This window comes from Dermacentor albipictus, chromosome 7, assembly GCF_038994185.2.
Source record: "Dermacentor albipictus isolate Rhodes 1998 colony chromosome 7, USDA_Dalb.pri_finalv2, whole genome shotgun sequence".
Lineage (NCBI taxonomy): Eukaryota > Metazoa > Arthropoda > Arachnida > Ixodida > Ixodidae > Dermacentor > Dermacentor albipictus.
In genome coordinates this window covers 10,038,577-10,063,204 of record NC_091827.1, presented here as the reverse complement: position 1 = coordinate 10,063,204, position 24,628 = coordinate 10,038,577, and the positions used below count along the sequence as shown (strand labels likewise).

Genomic DNA, 24,628 nt, shown 5'->3' with positions numbered 1-24,628 from the left:
AGAAAGAAAGAAGAAATTAGTGCCAGGGGGTTCCTGGAATGAGGAGACCTCCCATTTAGAGTAGAACGGTGCCTACTCCGGAATACTCTCTCGAAAATAAACGTTTATTCCTCGTCCTCCTCCTGCCTACAAATATGCGTCGCACTTATATATATCCCTGCATCACGTCATTCTCACCACGCAAAAATGCAGATATGCGCTTTTGTACGCTTGCGAGTGGCCAACGGTGACGTATACAAGCGCGGCAGAGCGAGACCTGCGGGCGTTTCCGTGGCGTTCCGTCGCCACTGGCCCAGCGAGGAAGCTTTCGCGTTGCCGCGGTGGGCGTCCGACCGACTCGCGGGCAGAATTCGATCCCCGCTCCGGGGGTGGAGCGCCCGAGCCGAGCACAAGTCTCTCGGCGTCTCGACCCCTTCGACGGCCCTCGGGGTTCCTCTCGTACCACGCTCTGCCAGCTCCCGACATTCGGAGGCTCATTCATTCGAGATCGCACTGCTGCGGGCCAGTCGCAAGCTCGCGTCAGGGATACATCGTCAGCACGTTCACTGCCATGCTACCTGTACTCTTTTGCATCGCGCTGCTTTCCCTGTCAGGTAAGTGCGAGGTGACGCGGTCAGATGTTTTGTTAAACTCCCTCAACCGTTTTCGTGCGGCCACGACGTGTGGCGGCGTGCTCGGTGTCGAATTTCAAAGAACGGCCGACGACGCAACCTGCGCAGGAGCGCCGAATGTTCGCTTTGAAACGTCATTATAAAATAAAAGGTATACCGTGAGTAGACTCGAACAGACGACAACATCTTTTCGCGTTGTTTTTGGCCAGTCATCCATAATTTTTGTTTCTCGCGTCGCGTTTTACCGGCTCATCGTTGGAGGTCAGCTAGGAATTTGTACGGCTGCGGCTGTGAAACCTAATGGCGTGGTCCAGAAACGCAGCCAACGCGAGAGCCTAGAAGCGTAGCCGTTAATACCTGGGCGTCGATGATGAACCATCCAGAAGGCACATCCGACGAAGGGCTAACGTGAGGAAGAACTCGCTTATGCAGCTTCGTTTTCTTTGACATATGAGTTACTCAGATTCGTAAATATACATGTACGAAGGCTTTTTTTTTTATGCGAAGCATATTACGAGGGCTCAACCCAGCTCCTCAGGCGGGGCGGTGACCATGAAATCACGTGACACCGTGACGTCACGACAGAGGAGAAGTGGCTTTGGCTCAACTCTTGCAAGACGGGCTGGGTGGGAATCGAACCAGGGTCTCCGGAGTGTGGGACGGAGACGCTACCACTGAGCCACGAGTACAACGCTTCAAAGCGGTACAAAAGCGCCTCTAGTGAATGCGGTGTTGCCTTAGAAACGCGCTGTTTCTAAGGCGTGCGTCTCTTGCTCAGGCGCACATTTCGTTGCCGCGCCGAACGCTGCTTTGCTCGACGCTCACCGCGTCCAATGCGGGGCGCGTAGTCGCTGCCCTGTAGCCCATTGTCTTACACCCCTTGGCGGGTCGACGGGAACGCTGTCGCGTTCCACTCTTGAAGGCGAAGAAGTAATGCATGAGTTGTTTCTTCGTCTAGCCGAACCAAATATAGCCAAGCAACAGCAGTTCACCAGGCTAAACAGTGGTTCAACAACTAAAATAAAGGCTAGTATGCTTCGCATCCTGGGCTTAACCTTACCTAAGCCACAGCCATTTTTTTTTAGTTCGCCTGAGATGCCTCGCGACATAATGTGGGAATTGAATTATGGAGGCCCACTTCATGTAGATATTGCAACTACGACTCATAAAATATATTGCCCACGAGATATCGCCCATACTAGCCAAGTGGGCGAGTTTTTTAACTTCTTATCCCTAACTACATTTTCTACAGGACTGTCTTTGCCTCAAGGCATGTACAAAGTATATGACAGGCATCCACCGCACACGCAGCAGCGCGGCGCTTCGGACTCTGTACATTGTTTTGACGCCGTTCAGCTCAGGCACAAGTGACGACTGCTGACGTTGGCACGGCATTTCACGTTCCGGGAATATTGCTGGAAGCCAGATACTTCTCAAGATTAATATTTGCAGGGCTTTCACGTCGTAAAGCTGCACTGTCGGCTATGAAACACGCCGTGTATTATACACGGAGGGCTTCGGAATAGCGTTGATTACGTATGTGGCGTTTTAACATGCACTAATATTCCAGTGCAGGGACGTTTTAGCGTGTTGCCGCGGTCAGGTTGCAGCCACCGTGACCGGAAGCCGAACCCGCGTCTTCGTGCTCAGCAGCGGAACACCGCAAATGCTGGCAATGAGTCACCGCAGAGGGTTCTTCACACGTTGTTCAGTCAACTTTGACTTTTTCCTTTGTTGTTCGTATAATGCGTTCCTTCCATGTGCACCATATAGTTTGTTGCCTGTCGAATACTTCCGGACTTTCCCTCCTTTTCTCCCCCCAGATGTATCTATAGGGCCGTCATTGTCGATGTACACATGTGACACGTGTCGTTTATGTAGCATCGTCAGAAGTCTGTCTGTCTGTCTGTCTGTCTGTCTGTCTGTCTGTCTGTCTGTCTGTCTGTCTGTCTGTCTGTCTGTCTGTCTGTCCGTCCGTCCGTCCGTCCGTCCGTCCGTTTGTAATTCAGACCTAACTGAAATGTCTCACCTTTCGTCATTGCAGGAACACGAACGTATCTGTTTTAGTTTTGTTGTTCTTAACTTCATTGTTGTGTATTTATGTAAGCATTTGTGCTAAGATTGTTTGCTTTACTGTATACTGGAAAGCTAACAACTGCTAGTTTACCTTCCTTTATTTTCATCTTTATTTATTTCGCGTTCTTTGTTTATTATTTGATTATCGTTGTGTTCATATTTATGTAAAAAAAGTTTTTGCTCCACAATTATCTGTACCGCCCCGCTTACGCTATACTCCTTCTGGCGCCTGTGAGGTATATGGAACAACAACAATTATATTATTATTATTATTATTATTATTATTATTATTATTATTATTATTATTATAAACGATACTCCAACTTAAATGTCTTTTGCAGCGCGGCCGAAGGCACGAAGTGTACATAGGCATTATCACTGAGCATTGAAATATAGTTCGGGGCATAACTGTCTCATTAAATGACAGGATTATAAAATATTGTTTTTGCTTGGTAAATCATTCGTTACAGTGATGCGTTACACGTTAGGACGTTTTCGCACGCACGTAATAGCGATTTCAGCAGCCGCTGAGCAGACGACGCTGCGCGCATAAACGCATCTCGAGAGGAATTAGGGCTAAGGAGTCGTGTAGCTTCAGCAGTGCTGTAAACGACCTGTGAGATGGATTATAGGCATAACGCAGCGTTTCCTTTCGGTCGATTCTATTCCTCTCTTCCCATCCGCTATACTCACGACTAGCAGACCTTGGTGACAACGTACGCGGAGTGCCATTCGGACCATTGACGAAGCGCGGAACGTAAACGATTTGGAATAGAACCGTTACGCCAACTCGGTCATGTTCGCGGGCACATTCATGTAACGTTCATAGGACAATGACGTTTATGTTCGCATCAGTACAGTGTAATGATACGACGGGGCGTGTGGAAAAAGCTGTAATTTTGACAGCTTGACAAAGCCGCAGGCCCCCCCGCATTGGCGATTACAGCAACAACAAACAATCAGTTTACAACTTTTGAAAAATTATGCAGCAAAAGACGCAAATAACAAAACAAAGTATATAAAGTGTGCATAAAAATATACAAACAAACAATATGAAATGGTGAATGCAGTTTGCGGCGAGGGTGCCGTGAAGCGCTGGCTGCCGGATACCCGCTGGGAGACGGGCCGCAACTGGCAGGCAGGGAAGCCGCCCTGTGCCGGACAGAGGGCCTCGTTGGGACACGCCCAGGGACTGGCCATCTACGTCGGATCGGCGGTGCAGCTCGGGGCGCTGGTCAGTGCGCGCGCTAACAACCGCAGAAGTTTGTCAAACTGTGTGTTTTAAGGTCCCGAAACTGCATTTGTGAGGGATGCCTTAGTAGAGGGCTCTGGACTAATTTTGACTAGCTGGGGTTCTTTGACCTACACCCAAAGCACGGTACCCGAGAGTTTTCGCATTCCGTTCCCATAGAAATGCTGCCGTTGTGGCCGGGAGTCGCACCCGCGGCCTCATGCTCATCAGCGAACGTCATCCACCAGCCACCGTGGCGGGCTACGTGTAACCATTAATGCAGACAAAAAGAGACATGTTGAAATCGGGTCCGGTGCTATAGCAGTTTTTTTTTTCTCAGTCCCGCTCTCAAGCGGCGCCAACATGGACGTTAACGTAATGCCAGCGCGTTACTCCTTTTTTTTACTTTTTTTTTTACTTTCGATGGCGAGTTATAGTATGTAGTGTTCTCACTGGTTCGTTTATCATTAGACAGTTTTAATTTAGCGTCCGCAACTATAGCGTACGCTATACGCTATAATTAGCGTACGCTAAGCAGCGCACGTTTTCTACAGTTTTAGTTGACCGGCGATATCTTCGGATCTCAGAGGCCATATGCCGTCGTTACTGCTATTTTGCGCCTTTAGCGACAGGTGGCGCTGACATCTCAAACGTTTTGTTTTGTTAGGCTTCGACTCGTTCAAAACGAGAAGCGATCTCGAAAACACCACGAGGTTATCCATAATACTCTGTCGTCGAAGCGGCCTGAGACTAAGCGAAAGCCGTTCACACAGTCATTTGCTACGAACGAAGTGCATTTTACAAAAGCAACGCCAAATTCAATTCGAAGCGGGCAGCCGGGACCGCCGCCATGTTTCCCGCAAGCTCCGTACGCCCGCTATACCCGCTATTTCGTTTAGCGTTTTGCGCATGCGCAGTGACGACCCGCTATTTTTTAGCGTCCGCAATGGAATAGCGTACGCTATACTAAAGCTGTCTATTTTGTCTGAAGCCTGTTGCGTGTCATATGTGCCTTGGAGATGTGCAATTAGTTGGAGTTTTATTTGCGACAGCAAATTATATAAAAGTTTGAACTGGTTCGTGTCATCTTGTCTGAAGTCCATATGTGTGTCGTTTTTATCACGCAAAACAAAACAAAGTGGAGAAAACCTAAGGGCAGCACTCAAAAGCTCGACGCGTCTCTAGAGTGTTCGTTTATTTGTTTTCTTTTCTCAAGCGCCAGTGCATTAACTTTGCTATAGAGGAGGAAGGTCATATACCAGGCTACAGGGCGTGCAGCCTTTAAAAAGTTCTTTGTCTGTAGGCTGACGTATTCTACTTTTTATGGATATTGAGCAAAACGAGAACAAGGTGAAAGCAGGAGCCAACGTTTCGACAAGGGGACTTGTCTTCCTGAAGGCTCGTCGAAACGTTGGCTCCTGCTTTCACCTTGTTCTCGTTTTGCTCATCGTCTTGAATTTCCATCTCCCGCCTTCCCCGTGTTTTTATGGATATTGTCACCTGTGTGTCTTACACTTTGCTGATGATTGCTTTCACCGAGTTATCGTCGTTACCGATTTTTTGTTTCAGTGCGTGACACGCTTGTGGTATCAGATTACGTTAACTGTTTTACATCATGAGTGCTGTAGTTAAAGGTATGGCCCCCGTCTAATTAAATCTTCAGCCGTCCATGGCTTTAGTTCCGCGTATTGCAACATGTTCCACGAGGCAAATAATCGTCAGATAGAAAGCTTTATTAATTGTCTAACTACACGCGATACCATACAGCGCGCAAGTGAGGTTCCACCTTTTCGGGTAATAATCGAGCTTATCCAGCACAGTTGAGATCTCTCTCTCTTTCTCTTTTTAAATCTGTTCCTGTTAAAACAGATCGCGCCTATACGTCACCAAGCGTTGCCGTTGCACGCAATGCAGGTATTCCCGAAGACGGGGCAACTGGTGCTTGAGGAAGGCGCCGCGCTCAGCTTCGAGAGCGTCGAGACGGACGGAGACTGCGTGGGTGAGTGCGGGGCTCATACCGCGTGTGTGCATTCGCGTAAAGTTGTGCTCCCTTTAATTATGCAACCAATGTTTGTTAGTTGAAACATTCGTTTGTTCATTAAGAATTTGTTTTACCTTTTCGTTCAGAGGACTTAATTTTAGTTTATGTTTACCCATTTGTGACCCTCAATTCTGACTTTTTATATAGTTGTATGCCCGCGAGGCATGCTCACAACTGAGAGCAGGAGTATCGAAAATAATTAACCTACACGTGTAAAACGCAGTCTTACACGTTAAAACTCTCAAATATGACAATTGTTTTGCTGAAAAATAACACCTTTATACCACTGTAATGAAATGTCGAAGAAAAAATTATTCAAAATGAAGCCTGTACGCAAGAGATCACGTGACGCGTCATTAGACCATGAACCGTGATCGGGATTGCCCGTGTGACTCTGGTGGACTACCTTTCGCGTTAACCACGGTTGAGCGAGTTGACAACGGTTAAGTTTAACCGCGGTTAAGCTGCCCGTGTAACTATATAGGGTGTTAGTGTAACGGTGCCATGCCGCGCCATGCGCAAGGACAGCAACGTCTCGTGGTACGCGAGGGAACGTGTGCGTGTCATCGGTATGCAGCATTCAACAGTGCGGCGACTGTGCAAAAAGGAACGAAATAATTAACTTTATTTTACGCTCAGAAGAGCAGGATTCGTGAGGAAAGCTCGACAGATATTGACGGTGTCCCCGATCCCTACGTTTATCTGCAGCACAATAAGACAGCTGCAGCGTGGTTGGCATAGCAAGAAGTACCATCAATGTTAGTAAACAAACAAAAAAATATAATTGTACAAGAATCGTAAAACAAGCACTGAAACTGAAATAGAATATGGATTAGTCTAAGACAGGAAAAAATGAAACGGAGAAAAGCACCGGGCCGATTCCCTTGGCACAGAAAAAAAAAAAGAAGAAGAAAGAAATGTAAAAAAGTACGTTGCAAGATAGGATCTGAAGACCTACGATCTTAGGTAGTCACATGTCTAACGACTGAACACCATATAATTCATAAACATATCTTGCATCATATTCTTTAATTTCTTTTTTTTTTTGCGTTATACAGTTTGGCTAACGTTAGCTGGGACACACGGTATTGCGTTGTCGCGTACCCACCTTTACCTTCATATGGCCTCTGTCTTAACATTCTGCTCATGTACGTGCCTCGTCATGTGTAGGATTGGCTGGACATCAACTACAGTCGATGTCCAGCGCTCGTCCGGTCTAGTTGTTTCCTTCTGTGTAGGTGTTTTTCATATCCGCGCTGCAAACATGAATGCGCGATCCAGCAGCCAACTGGCCCGCCTCACCGCTTTAACTTATTTACGTTGCGCTCGTCAATTTCAACTTGTGCGTCTGTATTGCGAATAAATTTACTTCTTTTTCGGCGGGCCCGTGGTCGCCGTGCCCTTTTCGCACGCCTCGACGCCAGGGGAGGCCCAGTTCGCGGCCCAGGAGCGCGTGCACTGGTACAACCCGGATCACTGGGCGCTGCGCCAGTCGTCGCAGCTGCTGCCCGAAGCCGTCGAGAACCGGCCTGACACGGCGCCCAGGCCGCCCGCGGTGCCGGACTCCGAGCTCGTGCCCTGCCCCGGCGACTTCGTGATCTTCGAGGACGAGCGGTTCCGCGTCGACATGGACGGCCTCAGGCCCAAGGTGCGCGAGGTCCAGATCGGCGACCGGGTGAGCACCTCGACGCAAAATTTTGCAACTCTTTTTGGCGCACTGGGTTTCCCTTGGCCCTGTACCGATTGCCTTTATTACTTTTTTTTTTTTGGGGGGGGGGGGGGGGGGCTCGCTGATGACAATGACGGCTTGCGGGGCTGTGCCACCAATACATGTCTGAAACACGCGAAATAAGGTGAACGCCTTAAACTTAGACGCGAACTGCATGTTGGGGTACTTCCGGAAAGTTTTTTAGCACGTCCCCTGCATCACTAAAATTACTGTTTTACAGAACAGTCGTACGTCCCAAGTTGGAAGACGCTGCTGCCATGCGGCACCTTAGCAATGCTACGCTCGTTAACTTCGTTGAAATGGTTCAGAGTAATTCCACGCGCTTCATTCTTTCCAGCTACGATCATACGTAAAGTGTAATTAACATCCATGAAAAGCAGCTTGTGCGTACCCTTGCTATCGCTGCACAAAAAGGTTTTTAGCTTATGCCTTTTTCAGAAAGTGCATCGTCACTGCATCATTCGCAGTGAGCTTGTCCTAACACCTACTTGTCAGTCATATCGAGTTGATCACCATCATATAATAAGCGGCATTTTTCGTCGCACGAGCAGGTTTTTGTACTCATTTATTCCACATACAACCAGTGATTGGAACCACCTTCCGCTGATACCGTGACAGTCGAAGAGTGCACTTTTCTTCAAAACCGTGTGTGCACTATTTGAATTGCGACAATACCACATAACTTCAAGTCTTGTTCAGCTGTATCTTGACTAGACAATGATATTTTTCTCTATCTCTTTTGGCAATATTGTTGTTTTGGTAAACATGTTGAGCGCAAATGTCGCTAGTATTATCAGGGTGTCATACCCACGGGGACAACTGGGAATTCTCAGGGAATTTGAATAGTCTGGGAATGCTCATGAAAAACTCAAAGAATTTGTGCTTCTATCAGGGAAAATTAGCTGTAATTTTATTGAAAGTGAACGAAAGTAGCGCTAATGCTGGCTCCAGTAGGAATCGCAAGAAATCGTATTTGACGCCGTGTCGTCGGCTCGAGTAGTTTCCAGATTTTTTCTGACATGCCCGATAATTCGCACGGCTTCGCGGCACCATCACGTACCCCATAGAGTCAGTGTATGAGAACGTCTGAAATTTGGAATGCAAGGACACTTCGCCGACCAATATTTCGTACTTTCTGCCGTGACTGCAGGTACGAAACGGCATTAATCAAATCCACTGCTTCTACGTGAGCTATTAAACGTCTTGTCGTGCGGTGCCGTGTTTTTCATTGAAAGAATTCGCCGCTATCAACAATGGCACCGACACCGCCGTTTTAATCCTCCAGGTTGGCTTCGAAGCACGGAAAACACGACGTGTTGAATAAGGCCGGTTCTCGAAAGTGAGCTTCGCCTCAATACAGAAATGTTCGGCGGTGAAGCTTAACAATCGTGGGAAGGGGCAATTGTCACGGGGCACGGTATGTATATCTTAATTATACATGCGTGCATCCGCGTCTTCTGTCGCACTATGAGCACTGATATGTCTAATAAGTTTACTGGCAGGCCTCCAGAGCTTTTTCGGACGTGCCTGTGGCGATTTGAGCCCTTAAAGGGCCCCTCACCAGGTTGCACTACTACGTGGCAATATTGAGCAGACAAGCGCAGAGCATACAATGCGTGCCAACGATCGTGTTTGCAAAGAATTACATCGCTACGCGCCGCGGAAAAGTATGAAATTTCAATCCGAACGCCGTTTTTCCTTCTCGCGGCCGCTGCGCTCCAAGCCGGACGGTGACGTAATCGCGTCCTTGCGCCTACGTACTCGGGTCCGCAGTGTGACGTCGCTCGTGGTGACGGGTGAATTCGAGAATTATTCAAGGCGACATCTGTTATTTGTTTGATCTGTTGCTTGAATTGACGAATTGAAATTTAGAGAATTAATAAAACACAAACGGAATGTCTGCGTGTTTTTTTGTTTTACTTCGCACTTAGGCAGGAGAGATGTACTTCCGCTTCGTCTGCTTGTTTCCACGGTCGTGCAGTCACGTCTGCTGGTAGCGAAACTGTGCCATTTTCTACCGTGTTGCTGCAGCGCGTGATCATGCTCTGCGATCCGCTTGTTCTGCCTCAATATTCGTGTAGCACTGAATTATACCGCTAGTCATGTGTCACTTGTGCACAGCACGCAAAATCGTGCGCTGCGCGAACGAGACAACTAAACTCTCTTTCGAGACAACAGCTCGCGCGGGACGCTGTCAGCGGAAGTGCGTAGCGCCGAAAAGAAAGCGAGGAGAAAGAAAAAAAATCAAGGCAGGGCCTGTGACGTATGCGTCACACGATCCTCGAGGTCCGGTATGGGAGAACGCAGGGAAGGAATTTCGCTTGCGGAGGCTAGATGGGTCGAGTGGAGAGAGCGTCTTGTTTGGCAGTGGAGCCAACACCACCTAGACTAGGTGGAGCCCGCCTGATGAAATCATGGGTTCGCGGCACTGAAATATTTCTATCTCGGCTATTATTGAGCCGATTTTAAAAATTTTTGCGGCAGAGCGCTCCCTAGAGGGCATGTAACAACTTGCAGCGTATGACCAAAATTTGCTATGGGGCCTGGTGAGGGGCCCTTGTAGGGCAGTTAGACATGCGTTCATTTTTCCGGGCTGCCCAATTTTTCGGACGTTTTCGCGGCGCTTAGGGAGTCCGAAAAATCGGTCGTTGACTGTACTACTGACCAAGAGGGTGCTTCAAATGGTCCGTGGGGTGAACACATGGTGGAAGGAGGACAAGAGCAGAAAGGATCTTTCCATTGAGGAATCAACGGGAAAGGAATGGTGCCGCTGCCTCTTTGAAAAAGCTTGAACTAAAAAAAAAAGTGTTGGCTGACGCCGAGATGCAGGTGTCCCTCATCCTAACCAAAATAAACCTTAAAGCAGTGCAACCCAACACTGAGGTGTTGTGTACCAGCTGAGAGTATGTCTGGACAGTTGAGGTTGATTTTCCAGCTGCTGAGAGAGAATCTTAGTTGTGACAAAGTTCAGGCCTTATACCAATCAGCTTGCTTTCAGTTGATAGAAATAGCTCATATTGGAAAATATTTGCTTCTGTGTGCATCTCCTTTTCATTGGTATTTGAAAATGTTTGACTTGATTTGGAATTTGGTTTGCCATTTTTTTTTCAAATATTTTTTATTTGTTGTGTATTTTACTAACACCTTGCTTCTGTTTTCTTTTTGAATGAAATAAACATTACACTTTATTGTTTGAACTGGATTGAATCATTTTTTGTTTCAACATGCTTACAGAGGGTGACAGCATCGGGCAACAGGGTGTCACCCTGTCTTGTCATATAACAAAGCTCCGTCTCATTCAGAAAGTTTTGCAAGGGCACTCAGGGAAAAGCTGGAAAACTCGGGCAATTTGAAAATGTCAATTTGGTAGGCACCCTGATTATATGTAAATTTATTATGAGTAGTCTCGTTATTGTTGTACGCATGTACCCCGTCTCCCTCTACAATGCCTAGGCACTTCATGGTATGCGATATAAATAAATAAAGTGTATACAGCCTTCTCTTTAGTATGTGTACTGCATATCGATCATCTTGCCTATTCCCCCATCCACTTCTGCGGGGCGCCGTTCAGGAGTCAGTGGCCTAGCTAGATTACAATGTTGCCAGCAGGAACTTGCTTTTCTCCATTTCATAATAAAATGCTTACTACTGTTGCGTACTACTATACTACTACTAGTACTTCCTACTGTTATTACTAATATAAACTATTACTACTAATATATACTGTTGCTGCTACTGGTACTGTCTATATCTACTGCTGCTGCTGCTGGCTCTATATGACGGCCGGTACTACTACTACTACCTACTTTTATGCTATTCTTACTACTATATATTGTCGCTGCTGCTGACTACTACTACTACTACTACTACTGCTGCTGCTACTACTACTACTACTACTACTACTACTACTACTACTACTACTACTACTACTACTACTACTACTACTACTACTACTACTACTACTACTGAAAACTACTGGCGACCAGTAGTAGTAGTAGTAGTAGTAGCAGCAGTAGTAGTAGTAGTAAACGGGAACTCAATTGAAACTGCTATTCAGTATGGTTCACTTTCGGGAATATCACTTTGGATGCGCATTACGAGATTGGCTAAGTCATTAACTGGATGCGCAGTCGCTCTAATGAGGTGTTGCGCTGGGATTGACGTCACGCAATAAAGAAAGCATTCCCGATGGGAAACGTCATCTACTGAGAGTGCGATCGAGGGGTCTGCCGAGTGTGAACAGTAAAAACCTTATAAGGCACTCCACTGCATGTTCTCTCTCTCTTTTTATGTCTGTTCTATTTCACTTCTTATAGTCAGTTAGTGTATACACTAGTTCATGAAGCCTTGTGTGAAGCCTGTTGTGTGTATATGCCTCCAAGATGTCTAGAGAAAGAGGAAGTCGTTATATAAATGCAGAAAGCTTGACCAGAGCTTGCTCTTGCCTGCCGAATGCTGCACTGGGAATAAGGGGTAAGGTGAACAAAAGTGATGACGATGATGATTGTCCACGCCTCGTTCGTGTTTCCATTTCAAAACGTGCAGATATATGGAGGCCCCGAGATGAACTCGCTACTCGGCAGTGACGAAGGAAAAGCTATGTTCAGTGGCGTTCTGACTAGCGGCTCACCGGAATGCGAAGACCCGCAGGGCTGCTCGTGCGGCAACGACCAGCCCGAGGTGAGGTCTCCATTGCAATACACACACTGCAACTGGGAATCGAACCCACAAGCTCGTATGCTCAGCAGCAAAACGTGACTGAGCCTGCGGCGGGTGCAAATTCGTGTCAAGGCAGCACTGGATTCGGCATGTGCATTTTCTTGCCTCCATCTTTTTTTTCCTTCTTTTTTTTCTTCTCAGTTCCTTCTCAAACGCATTTCAGTTTCAACGCCTGGCCCCCTCGCGACTTTCTGTCATATACAGTTGTAACGACGCTCACATTAGCGTGTGGCACGCATTTCAGTCTTTCTGGCAAGACATACAAACCACTTAGAATATTTATTTTTTATTTATAAGCACGCTCAATGGGCTCCTGACTTTGTAGTTAAGGGGACTTTAAAGAGAAAAGAAATTTAGCTGTATTTGTATATTACCCCTCTACAATACCGAAAAGCTGCTCTTAATTTGTGGAGAGGCTTGGTAAGCCAAAAAGGTGCGAAAACGAAAGACGGGTGGTGACCCTGCCTTGAAGTTTGCGCACCAGCTCGAAGTGGCGTCACAAATTTTGATGGCATCTGCTCAGGCCTAGTAAAAGTTTTACCGGCACAGAGATACTGTATTGCATTCTTGAAGAAACAAACTGAAATTGACAAGTTTCAAGTGCTTTTATTGAGCCAAAATGGGGAAAATACAAACAAATACTTTAAAATACTTCAGCTCACAGCGACTTAACGATGCTGAGGATTATGGGCGGAATAAAAAGAAATGAAACTTTGATCTTCATTTTCTATTCTAATAATGAACCTATTTTTCCATGAAATTAAAGAAAATTAAGTTTTCAACGAATATTTTATCAATCTGGAATGATTTAGTGTTTATCTTTATCTTTCTAACATACTTTTATATTCTAAAAAAAAATAATGGTTTATGTTTGTCTCTCTCTTCTTTTCTGAGTGTCTAATTTCAAAGCCCGCAGTTGAAAAGTGCTTAGCGTTTGTATAGATAAATCCAGGAAACCTTAGTACGGGGCCATAGTTCCTCTCAAAATTATAGATTATCTTATCTGTTTATCTGGAGGTCTTGTTGATACGGTTTTCAATAGAGTGTACATGCGGTCATTCTTTTCCCCGCAGCCCCTGGAGCGAATCTGCATACAGCACGCGCCCCGTTGCGCCGAGGATTTGCCTTGCCAGGACTCCATCGTTATGATAGGAAACTGCTGTCCCATCTGTGGTATGCCATGTGTGTTCCAGCGAATACTAGATGTTGCGCGTCTCTAATATGTTTAACGGAATGTGTGGCACATATGTGGACGAGATAGAGGATAAAGCGGCTGTCGCTATTTATATTCTGGCAAAAAAGTAGAGGGGAGAGTGAAGGTGTGTAACCTGGAGTCGATGACAGCCCTACAAGATGCACGACGTCACCACACGTCACCGCAACGTCACCACGCAAAGGCGAACTTCTTTCATTATGGGCGTCATTCGGGAACAGTAAATTATTTTGAGGCACTGAGAGGAAGATGTAGTGCGTTTTTGTGGGCGCAACTTGTATTTAATTTATAGGTTGCGTTCTGGTTGCAAAAATGTCCACAGAAATAGCCATGGGGCACCGGACAAATATCAAGAAATGCGTGCTGGACATGTTGAAATTTATTATTGATTAGCGATAATACTTACCAGGGTTCTCCTGGTATTCCTTTTTCTTTTTTTTTTTTTTGACAGCACATTATAACAAACACCTTGAATTGCAGTTTCAGGTGTAGGCAAGAAAATGCAATACGTATTCCTTATCGCCTATGTATTCGCCATCAATTCAGCTACTTCACTCATTGTATTGCAAGTGTCATGACAAGTGCGAACTAGTTGTTTCCTGCATTTTCTTTTATCTCCCTCCCTCGCTTTGGGAGTATACCTTTTCCAGCTTTACCCATCCGTGTATGTAACTTTTGAACTGCGTCCGTGCAGCTTCTGCGTTGCTTATACATCCCGGTCCGGGCTTCGTCTTTGACAATGTTGTCCAGCTCCTCTTCAACGACATCATCAAGGTGAGCTCAGCGAGTGGTTAAGAAAGGTTCTCGTAAGGTACACCCAGCTCATACGCTAGATCTTGAAGTGCAATCTCGAGTAATCGATATAAAGGACAACTGTGTGTGTACGGCAAGAGATCCTCAGGCTTGTAGAGATGAAATGACAGTGCTCTTGCATTACAGGTGTCTTTGTATAGCATGCCTTTTCCGACCTCAGGCTTTTAAGTCTTCTGTCGGGGCTGTGCAAGCTGTATTGGTTAATTACATTTCTAGAATGCCATAGAAAGCCGCCCAAACCGTAAAGGCAAAAGCTGTGCAAAAACACAAGGCAAGTAGCAACGCCCCATGTAAGTTCTCGCACCAGTTTCTTCCGACTTGATCAACGTTAACAGCATTTCCTGTTGTTCTAGTTCATTTTTCATAGATCAGCAATGAGCGTTTTTTTTTTTTTTTTCGCTGGAGCAAGGACAAAAACATTTAGAAAAAAGTACTTCACCAGTCTAAACCTATTGTTTCCGAGAAATGATGTTGCTGGTGACCCACCGCAAGGGACTCGAAGTGCACAAGCACGCCACGTACAAGAAACGACTGGACACAAGCACGAACTTCTTACCGGTGTTTCTCCTCCTCATTTTGTTCATGCACCATGCATGCATCCTGCCAATGTATCCTTGTGGTTCCTGAGCCAACCATGTCCTGCGAGCGCGAGATTTGGACATGTCTGGTGCCCATGTGAGCGACGTCTGATAGCTTCCCAGAACGCCAGATGCGTTTCCTTCACAGGAATAGCTGTTATGCACATAATTAGCAGTTTCGTTATTGACTGGATGTTGTAGACCACAGGGGCTGCCACCATATATGCTCCCGGTGGCAGTGCCACCCCTGTCTTTGGTTTTAACGTGAAGTGTTCTTTGGTCGACCATCCCAGGGCACATTGTGGTAGGTAGGCGGGTTCCTCTCTCACATCGCCTAACCATTGAAGTGTTCGACAGTGGTGTCGAACCTCGGCCACCCAGCACAGTACATCTTGATGCTCCTCCATAAGGCGCTACCGCATGTATGCTTCTTTCGTGCCAATGTCAGTTAACTTTTTCAGGCGTATGGCGCGTACAGCACGTCACGTAGCACGAGCTAGAGCGCACGTGCTGGTTTCAGCTGGTCCGCAGACTCTGAAATGAAAAAGCATGACTGATAGTTGCCTAATCTTACACTATCGTTCACGTGCGTCACGTTGCATCTCAACAAAAGAGAGTGTGTGTGTGACTGTGTGTGTGATATACATAACCGTGTTGTACTACATGTAATGTCGCTCTGCCATCAACATTTGGCACATGTAGAATAGCCGGGCTCACATACTGCAACTTGCGGAGAGACTGCGATTTGTGCCAGGCGAAATCGTCACATGCACTTTAATGACAAGGCGATTTCGTTGCAGCCGAAGTATGGCGGACATGTGCAAGCCTACATCCACCGTACCTACACCAACCTCATTCAGGTCATCACCGTCGATCTCGGCACCAAGAACAACGGGATGCCGATAGCCCCTGGAAAAGCTCACAGCCTTGCCACGGACATCTTTGAGAGGATAACAGGCGAGGATATTTATTTATGATAAGAGGTCGTTAAATTTTTATTTCAAAGTGTATAGAAGCCTACCGCTGAAAGAACTCTCGCCAGGTTTGGGTACTGCAAACAGACGAGTGTGCTGTGCACCTCACGCACTGACGACCATGCCTGCAAGGTTTTGCATCGATGCACACCACGAAAACTGCTAGAAATTCTAATGGCAGGCCTGCCCAGAGTCACTTTCAAGGAAACCTTGCTTCCCGACAGAGCGACAACGTCACACAAGTGCCATCAAAGGTGCACCGTACAAGAGGATAAAGAACAACAGGAGTAGAAAAAAACAATATGAAGGAGGCGGGGGCTTGTGATATTAGTGCGGCGCGGTCCCTTGACTGCGGTATGTTAGAAGGAAGGAAGGAGGGAGAGTGATTGTGGTAGAGGGAAAGGCATTATTTTCTGCAACCCTTTATACGGAGCACAGCTCAGTGCCCTACAGCAAAGGGATGTCGCTCACCAGAAGAGGGTAGGAAGACGGTGTCTATGTAGGCAGTGAAGTTTGCCTCTGGGCAGCATGGCAACACAACATTTCAGTTTCTTCTATCACCACTATTAGCGAACGAATCTGCCCCCCCCAAAAAAAATGGTTCTTTAGAGGGGACTTTACGATGTATAATCTGAATTTTCAACAGGCCCTGGTGAGGGGGCATTTAAATAGTCAAACGTGTCGCTATATAAGCAAATGTAGTATGTGTCGCTTCAAGGTGGTTTCAAGAGGGCACACCAGACCTATAAGTATCATACATACTGTTTCCCACAGGTGAGGATGCAGAGCATTACAGTGTCCTCAGTGCGAGCCTGACCGGGAGTGAAAAGTGGAACACCTCGCTGGCTGGCGGAAGCGGCGCATCGCAAGGTTAGGTAACGTCCGTATATTCACGTTAAATGCATGGCAACCTCTCGGCAGCTTCTTTCGCTTTAGGGGCGACACCTCGCATTATTCTTTTTTTTTTTTCTTTTTGCCTTGGTCCGCAAGAGACTGGAATATTCTTCCGCATGCAAATGTTAATATGGTATCTAATGACAATTTTTACCATGCCTTGTGTGCTTGATTTGAGTGTGAATTACACAATTTTGCACGAGATGTATACCTCCTGATGTAAGTAAATAACTAAATAAATACATCAATAAATAAGTTCACAATGAAGCCAACAGATAATGAAGCCAGCAAAAGTACAGAGCATGTCATTTGTAGTTTTAATTGAAGTGTACAAGTTATAAGCTAAGGAAATGAAAGTGGACGCATGAACAACTTTCCCAGAGAGCCAACTTTCCCTAACCAAGATGACCGCGTGCCTGCTAGTAGCGCGGTTAAAGCTGAGACACGCATTTCGAAACCTTGTTAAGTGGGGAAACGGACGGTGGCAGGAATGACGTAGATGACCTGCATTTTGATACTTTAATTATGATTACAGCCCCAGGTCCACCAGGTTAGTTGAGTCAAAGAAGGTGTGTAGAGAGGCGCACTTGCAAGTTTTGAATATCATCTGTTGTGCTACGACGGTGGCTGTTTCCACATCCACACTCTTGGGTGTTTATTTATGTGTACTAGATTATTAAGTCAAAGGGATTAAAAAAGACTGTTGAGTTAAGCTGGATTGGTGGACTATGCTTCTTCATAATTCCAGAAAAGTGGCAAAAAGAAAAAAAGATGAAAAGCGCTTAATGACGCCGTCCTGAAGTTTCCGCAATGGCTTACCATGATGTCAGGGATTTTGACAGTGCCTACTGGCGTCTAGATAAATGTTTGTCGGTAAAGGAGGACTGAATTGGACTACAATATAAGCAACTGCTAATTGTACTCGGTCTAGCAAATTTCGAGAAAGTTTCCTGCATCAGAATGGTCCCCAGAGAACGCGTCACAGTGCCGTACGCGGGCGCCGAGGTTTCGGCGCGAAAATTCAAGAAAGGGAAGTTTGACTATTTTGTTCGATAATAATGAACTATTTCCTGCCAAAAAAGTCAAAATAGATCTTTGAAAGAATATCCCTTCGAAATGACTTTCTATAGTTCCTTAGTCTCCGTTTAAAGTTGCTTCCGGGGCAGCAGGCGCACGGCCAAGCTAGCACGTTATTTTAGGAGCTTCTATGTAAATACATGGGAACTAGTTTTCTAGTTGAGAAATGGTTTTCCTTGGCATCCGCTTCACTGCGTTTGGTAGCATTTGTTGAATTTAAAAGAACAAGTCAAAATCTACAGAATGTAGGCAGCATGTTTGCCATTTTGGCCATAAATTTCGTTACAAAAGTTGCTGAATACCGTGAAAATTGGGAAAATTTAACCACGAAGTATTGGCGACTCCGGAATCCGTTACTTGTGCTGCCAACACAGCCCAAATATCTGTGTTGCCAGCACAAGCTGAATGTCGTGGTGCCACAACATTCAGGTTCATGGCGGCTCTTTTGCTTGGTGCTATGCTCAAGTTTCTCGTTTGTGGCATAGAATCAAGGTGTTTTGCCGAAGCCAAAAGGGACCTTGCTGCCGATTACCTTATTTAGATTATATTGAACCTTATATATTATATTGAACCTTATATTATATTGAACCTTATTTAGATTATAGCATTGAAACCGCGGAAATCGTTGTGCTGTGCGTATAAATGTCCGGCCTGCCTGGCGAGCCACATCGGTATTTTTTGAAGGACGAAGAGCTTTTCAAGCGAGCCGGGGGTTAGAAAAGGGAAGTGTTTTATGTAGCGCGCCTCCGAAAGGTGCAAGCACTTGTTCGTGGCGTTGCTTTGCCACTACACGTACAATACTTGACCATTTTCTACCTTCACAGGCGATTCCGCACTGTGACTCGTGTTGCAGTATATCGCATAGGTGCACCGATATGGTGCACCATATCAGCGCATATGGTGCGTATCGGTGCATTCTATCGGTGCATATAGTCCATCGATAGAACGAGGCTAAAAAGCTTTCAGATGCATGGTCAGTGCATATTGAAATAAAAAATCAAATGAGAGTTCTGTTTGTGAGTCTGGATGCACCTTTCTCTTTATAGTTAGCTGATCCATGTGATAAGGTAGTCTGTGCCTGATGACTGGCGCTTATTCTTGCTCGCAGCTATGCAATGTTCGAGGTAGGGCCCATACTTGGGAACACAATAGACAACCAGCGCCCGTAGAAATTCTCAAACCCCTGGTGAAACGTAAGAAGTAAATAATCAACCGGACCAATTGTTGCATTTCTTACCCTAAGTTTCCGAAATTTAGTGAGAGTTTCCTTTTGAGTAGTGCCACCTGTATTAGTGTAAATACAAGACTTGCAAATGAAACGCACCAACTGTAATGGAATTTGGCTGTGTGCACAGTGTTGGAAAGCAAACTAGCGGCGCTGTGACCAGGCCGAATGCTCCACATGTGGAACGAATGCTGTTGCAGTTGCGTTTAAATATTGTGCTACCAAATAAACTGACAACTATTGCACTGAATGAGAAAATGTCATCTTCTGCTTACGCCGCTAAACTAAAACATGCTCTCAAAATGATATGTCGCCTCACGGCATATCATTTTCGCTGTCATGATCAACTTCAGACCTTCCAAGCTAGTTATTGTTCCGAGTATACCGGTGCCTGCGGACAAAAGTACATTAGCGAGAATATCCCTGTTGCTTAAGACATCCGTAACACTAATTCTGGGTGTACAAAACTAAACTAACCAAACCAAATGAAACATAAGCGTACATCACTAATTTATTAAAGTGCCTACCTAGACAAGATGCACTCCGCGATCTGAAATGCCAGCAACATATTTAAAACAAACAAAGTTGCAGTCTCACCCGAAAGGTGAAGCATCGATTGCAATTGCAAATTAGTAGACAGCTATACAAAGTAAAGAGAGTAATTTTATCGGCCTTATAAACTTGTAAACGTTTGATTACTTACTAAATTAACAAGCATGGTGTCACGCGCGCACAAGCAAACATGAACACATTGCCCTCAACAACCGCAGAAACTCGCTGTCAGAACGCTGGAGTGAGGAAGTGCGGCATCAGGAGCGAGCGAATTGACCTTCGAGCTGCCTGTCACTTCAACGCCAACTGAGCGGCGAGAACACAGCACACACAAAGCTATCAGCCCTTTGTGTGCCTAGACTCTGTCCCCACACAGATCGGTGCACCGTATGCGCGCCATGTGCACCGCATACGGTGCGTAGGGACGATGGTATTGCCCTTGGACGTTATGCGGAACATCACGGCGACAGGAGGAATGCGCCAGGAGTGTCCATATAATTGCTTTCGTAATAAAAGAAAGCAATGGTCTACTCGCCTGGAATAAAGCAGTCGTCCTATGCACAAGTTTCTTATCCATGTCGCTCTAGGTTGTGTGTCGTCTGCTACTTTCAGGGCACGATGAAATTATAAATTTCTGTCTTCTGCTGTGATGACACGCCGTAACGGTACGCAGCAAAATTCTTTTGACATCCTCTTTTTTTTTTACTTTTTGGGCTTGTGCGCGGTGGCGTCACAACGTTTGAGAATTACCTAGGCAATGCTGCAGCGCACGCTGTAATGTGAGAACCTGCAGCTGAACCTAGATCAGCTGGATCTAGGCATGGCCGCTTTGGGGCAAGCATTTAGTTGGCATCGCGAATGCAACTCTATAACTTGGCAATAAAAAACGATATCGCACGTTGTATAAGCTGCATCTATTTAGACATCTAAAGCAAGCATGATGTATACACACCGTTCTGAATTATGCAGCTGATTTGTGAGTAGGTCTTTTGTAAAACCCTCATATGCATCGTAAGTGTTCTACGTAAGCTGTGAACTCTTATATCATGTCTTAACATGATATGATAACATAACAGATCCTGCTTACAGAATTGTGATATCTGTTTTGCTGCATAATTACGGATTTGTAAACATTGTGCATCAACGTTATTCCTTGCAAACTCGTTAATCTTTGGAAAATTAGGAATGAACAAATTTAGGCACTGGATCAAAATTCTGCTACCTAAATTCGGTAGAATTTGACCTCCTCTCTTAAACGCAATGAATTTCATTCACGTCGGTTGATGCGTTGTATAATGAGATAATTTATGCGTTTCACAGGCTTTGGAAAAAGGAAATGAGCGTTGGCCTCGAGACAAGCTTACTCTTATTGTCAACTATCGACATGACTCCGTATTTCAACCAGTGACTTTGCAGTTTCTTTTTCTTTTCTCTCTCCCTTTCTTCATTTTTCAGGAGGCTCCGTGGCTGGTATAGTGTTTGGAGTACTGTTCACACTGCTCCTGCTTGTTGGCGCCGTCTTCCTGATCATTCGGCGCTACGGATTCAGACACCCCAAGACCTTTTTTAGGTGACTGCGATACGGGCTAATGACTTACCGTGTTTCTGCGCGTATTACCCACCACAAGAATTCAACAAGTGTTAAGTGGAGATGGACGGGCTATACGGAAATATTGCTTTCCAGTGCGGCTTCATGGCAATGCAATTTGTATATCCGTGAAGTCGCGCTACTCTTCACCAGAGACAAAAAGCCACAGAGCACCGATTGCTAGCTTGTAGAAGCACGTGTTACCTCAGTAAAGCAGTAAGTGCGAAATAACGACTCGACGCACAAAACACAAAATTGTTTTCATAGCTGCGCTTTGCGTGCACAGTTCTGTAGGTGATTGTTTTTTAGTAGCTTAGAACTGTTGTGCGTGGTTAATTGCACGATTTATACAAACTGCGCGCGACAAATTCTATGTGACTTATGGATGCCCGAAAGGCTGCATCACGCAAACCATTTGTTATATGTAATTTGCAATGCATGCACCCGCATGCGCGTAAACGTCAGCAACTAGATGCGCACTTGGGGCTACTGAGAGAGTGCTGTGCTGCTCTCACGGTCGCACTGTTACTGTTGCTCCTCTGAACCAACAGCCAGATGGGAACACAGAGCCTTAGCCGTGATTCGTTCACAAATATATGTCAGGGCTAGTAATGACACTCGTGCCTCAGTTGATTGATTCAATAATGTTTATCGCAAGATCGTGGAGACCGGCAATTCTCAATCACAAGTTGCATCGCTATAGGCTTAAGCAGCCATGCATAGCAGCTGCCAGAATACATCGGAAGCATGTCTCTACGTGCGACACGAAAGTATGTAAGGGGAACAAGCTTTACAGGAGAACAGCGCGGCGCGTTGGCCCTTATTCATGCCTCTTTACAATAGATCAGTATAACGCTTCTCTACTGGGCTATCGCTTATGGCCTTCCGCCAGGCTCTCCGATTCTCCTCGATTGCCACTGGCCCTCGTACGAAGCAGCTTACATGGGCACGATCGGATATTTGTGTTTTTATTTCATCGGAGTGCAGCTAGTCCATCATAAGATCTGTGTGTTCGCATAAACGGGGAAATTATAAAGTGAATCTCATCATAGGTCGGACTCTCTTTTACAGGAGAGAGATTTCAAGTCTTGGCATACACAGCCACTATTCTCACTGGAGAGATAGGGAAAAAATGACAATAAAAGGAGGTTACGAAGAATAAATTTCTCGTTTACTACCCTTCGCTTTGGAAAGGGGGAAACATAAAGATCTGAAAAAAAATGTAAAGACGCAAGTGTGAACTGTTTGCGGACGTGCGGTAAAGCGCCCAACAACTGATCACTCAGTCTTTCACATAGTCGTGTTGCTTTAAACAAACACTCTATTACAGGGGAAGACCTTTACTGCCGATGGCTCGCTTTGACGATGGGCGCATTGAGCTGGAACTGGGTACCACACCCCATGATGCCCTGGTGCCATCAGGGGACGAGCCCAGCTTCGAGAACCCCTTGGCAGGACCCTTTGAGGTAATGGATGACTGCGCTACATAAGTTACCTTGTCTTAGTAGTGTAACTAACTGCTCCTGCTGACAGCAATGTTAAAAAGTAGAAAATTTTGTTGCATTGAATTCTTCAATGCAACAAGATTTTCTTCTTTTTGTTTCAAGTTCTAGGGTTTAACATTTCCAAGCTGCAGAGACTCCTTATTGGAGGGCAACAAGTTAATTTTGACCATCTGGGGTTCTGCTTCAACCCAAGGCACGGCACACAAGTATTTCCTCATTTCGCCATCAAAATGTGGCAGCCGCTGTTGTGAATCGAACCCGCGATCATCGTGCTCATCAGCAAATGCCACAGCCCCTGACCCACCGCAGAGGGCATGTGTAACATCTAGTGCAACAGGGGGAAAAAAAAGTCAAGTACACGCACCAGATACAATTTGTTTCATGGGTGAGGGCAACATAGGAGCAATCCTAAAATGCCTTAAATTTGAATGAGGGTGTCTTTCAATGAACTGCCTAATAGCTGCAAGCAACGTACCACCACTTGGTGTGCTTGGAAAGACATCTAAGGAGCATTGATGGTACAATTATGCAGAGATTGTAAAATGCGCGACTTTGTGGAAGAAACTTTTCAGACCACGTTGAATTAACCAAGCATTACCAAGCTCAGAACTGTGCCTAAGATAATGCAACAGAATCTGCAGTACAAAACTGGAACATTTCAAACAGAACTTGGACATGTTATGCAAGAGGATAAGTATGGTAAACGGCCCCCAAAATAATCTCCATTACATTAATCTCAAGCATCTAAAATTATGGAAGTTCACAACGTCATGTAACTGAGACCGTAAATGATAAAAACATTTCTAGTAGAAACCATCTATGGATGAATGTCTCTGGCAGTACAAGAGCATTTGCATGAGACTTGCTACAAGACTTACCATCATAGGCATCATCAACATCACGGGCATCAAAGCAGAATTTCATCAGGCAATGTCATTACTGCAAACTCATGCACAATGTGTGTGCATTGACAGCATTGTGGCACCATTAATGGCACCCCTGGATAAAATACGACCCAGATACCTAGATTCAGTGATTTGGGCAAGGGCCAACCAGAAAAAGCTGCTCTCCTATTTGCTATATGATCGCACTGAGAAAAAACAACCACTATCAACACTGACTTGATGTCATGAACTTGGCACACCAACTGAGGCTGCTCACCTTTACGACAGAACTGAGCAGTTGTGTTTCCATATGTACTTCTTTCATGTTTTGTACCCACACTTGAGTAGAAAAAACTGAGCATTTCTTCCCCAGAAAAGAAGACTCGCGTAATAAAAGTACTGCATACTGCATTAATGCAAGTCATGGCACCATAGTGAAGCAGCTTTAAGTAGTACGACATCAGGGGGCTTGAGTAACTTGAATAACTAGGGGTTGTAGGTCATAGCTGGTTCAACATACTATGTGAGTCCGCTTCTCTGTCCAGGCTTTTCCTCATTATGGCGCCAGTGACAAGGAGGAACCGGGGACTTTTTCAAACCCGGCATACGAAGAAGCAAGGAGTGAGAAAAGCGAAGATGAATCACAGTGATGAGAAGAAAGACAACTGATGACAATGGTAATGATGCATCAGCTTTCTTTTTTTTGAAGCACAATGTTTTCCTTAATAAACATATTACCATACAAATCATGCGCAATTGCATGTACAGTTGAACCTCATCATAAAGAAATTGCATCCAACATGAAAATACAGTCTTTATATATGATAGTCATTATACGCTGATATTTGGCAAGAAACAGTGAAGATTTACTTCATTGCTCTGACTACTCACGAATTCCAAAAGCATAAAAAAGCATTA

The 24,628-nt window shown here is 45.5% G+C and overlaps 1 protein-coding gene across 1 annotated transcript; it reads left to right on the top strand.

Moving 5' to 3' along the window:
- The first annotated feature begins 251 nt into the window (after positions 1-251).
- Positions 252-24,461, top strand: Amnionless (amnion associated transmembrane protein). The gene is made up of 12 exons (XM_065435253.2): positions 252-593; positions 3,758-3,921; positions 5,833-5,917; positions 7,384-7,634; positions 12,234-12,368; positions 13,481-13,580; positions 14,315-14,394; positions 15,812-15,968; positions 16,760-16,855; positions 21,189-21,303; positions 22,652-22,787; positions 24,256-24,461. The coding sequence occupies exons 1-12, from the start codon at positions 551-553 to the stop codon at positions 24,358-24,360; spliced, it is 1,467 nt and encodes a 488-aa protein (XP_065291325.1). The 5' UTR covers positions 252-550; the 3' UTR covers positions 24,361-24,461.
- The last annotated feature ends 167 nt before the right edge of the window (positions 24,462-24,628 follow it).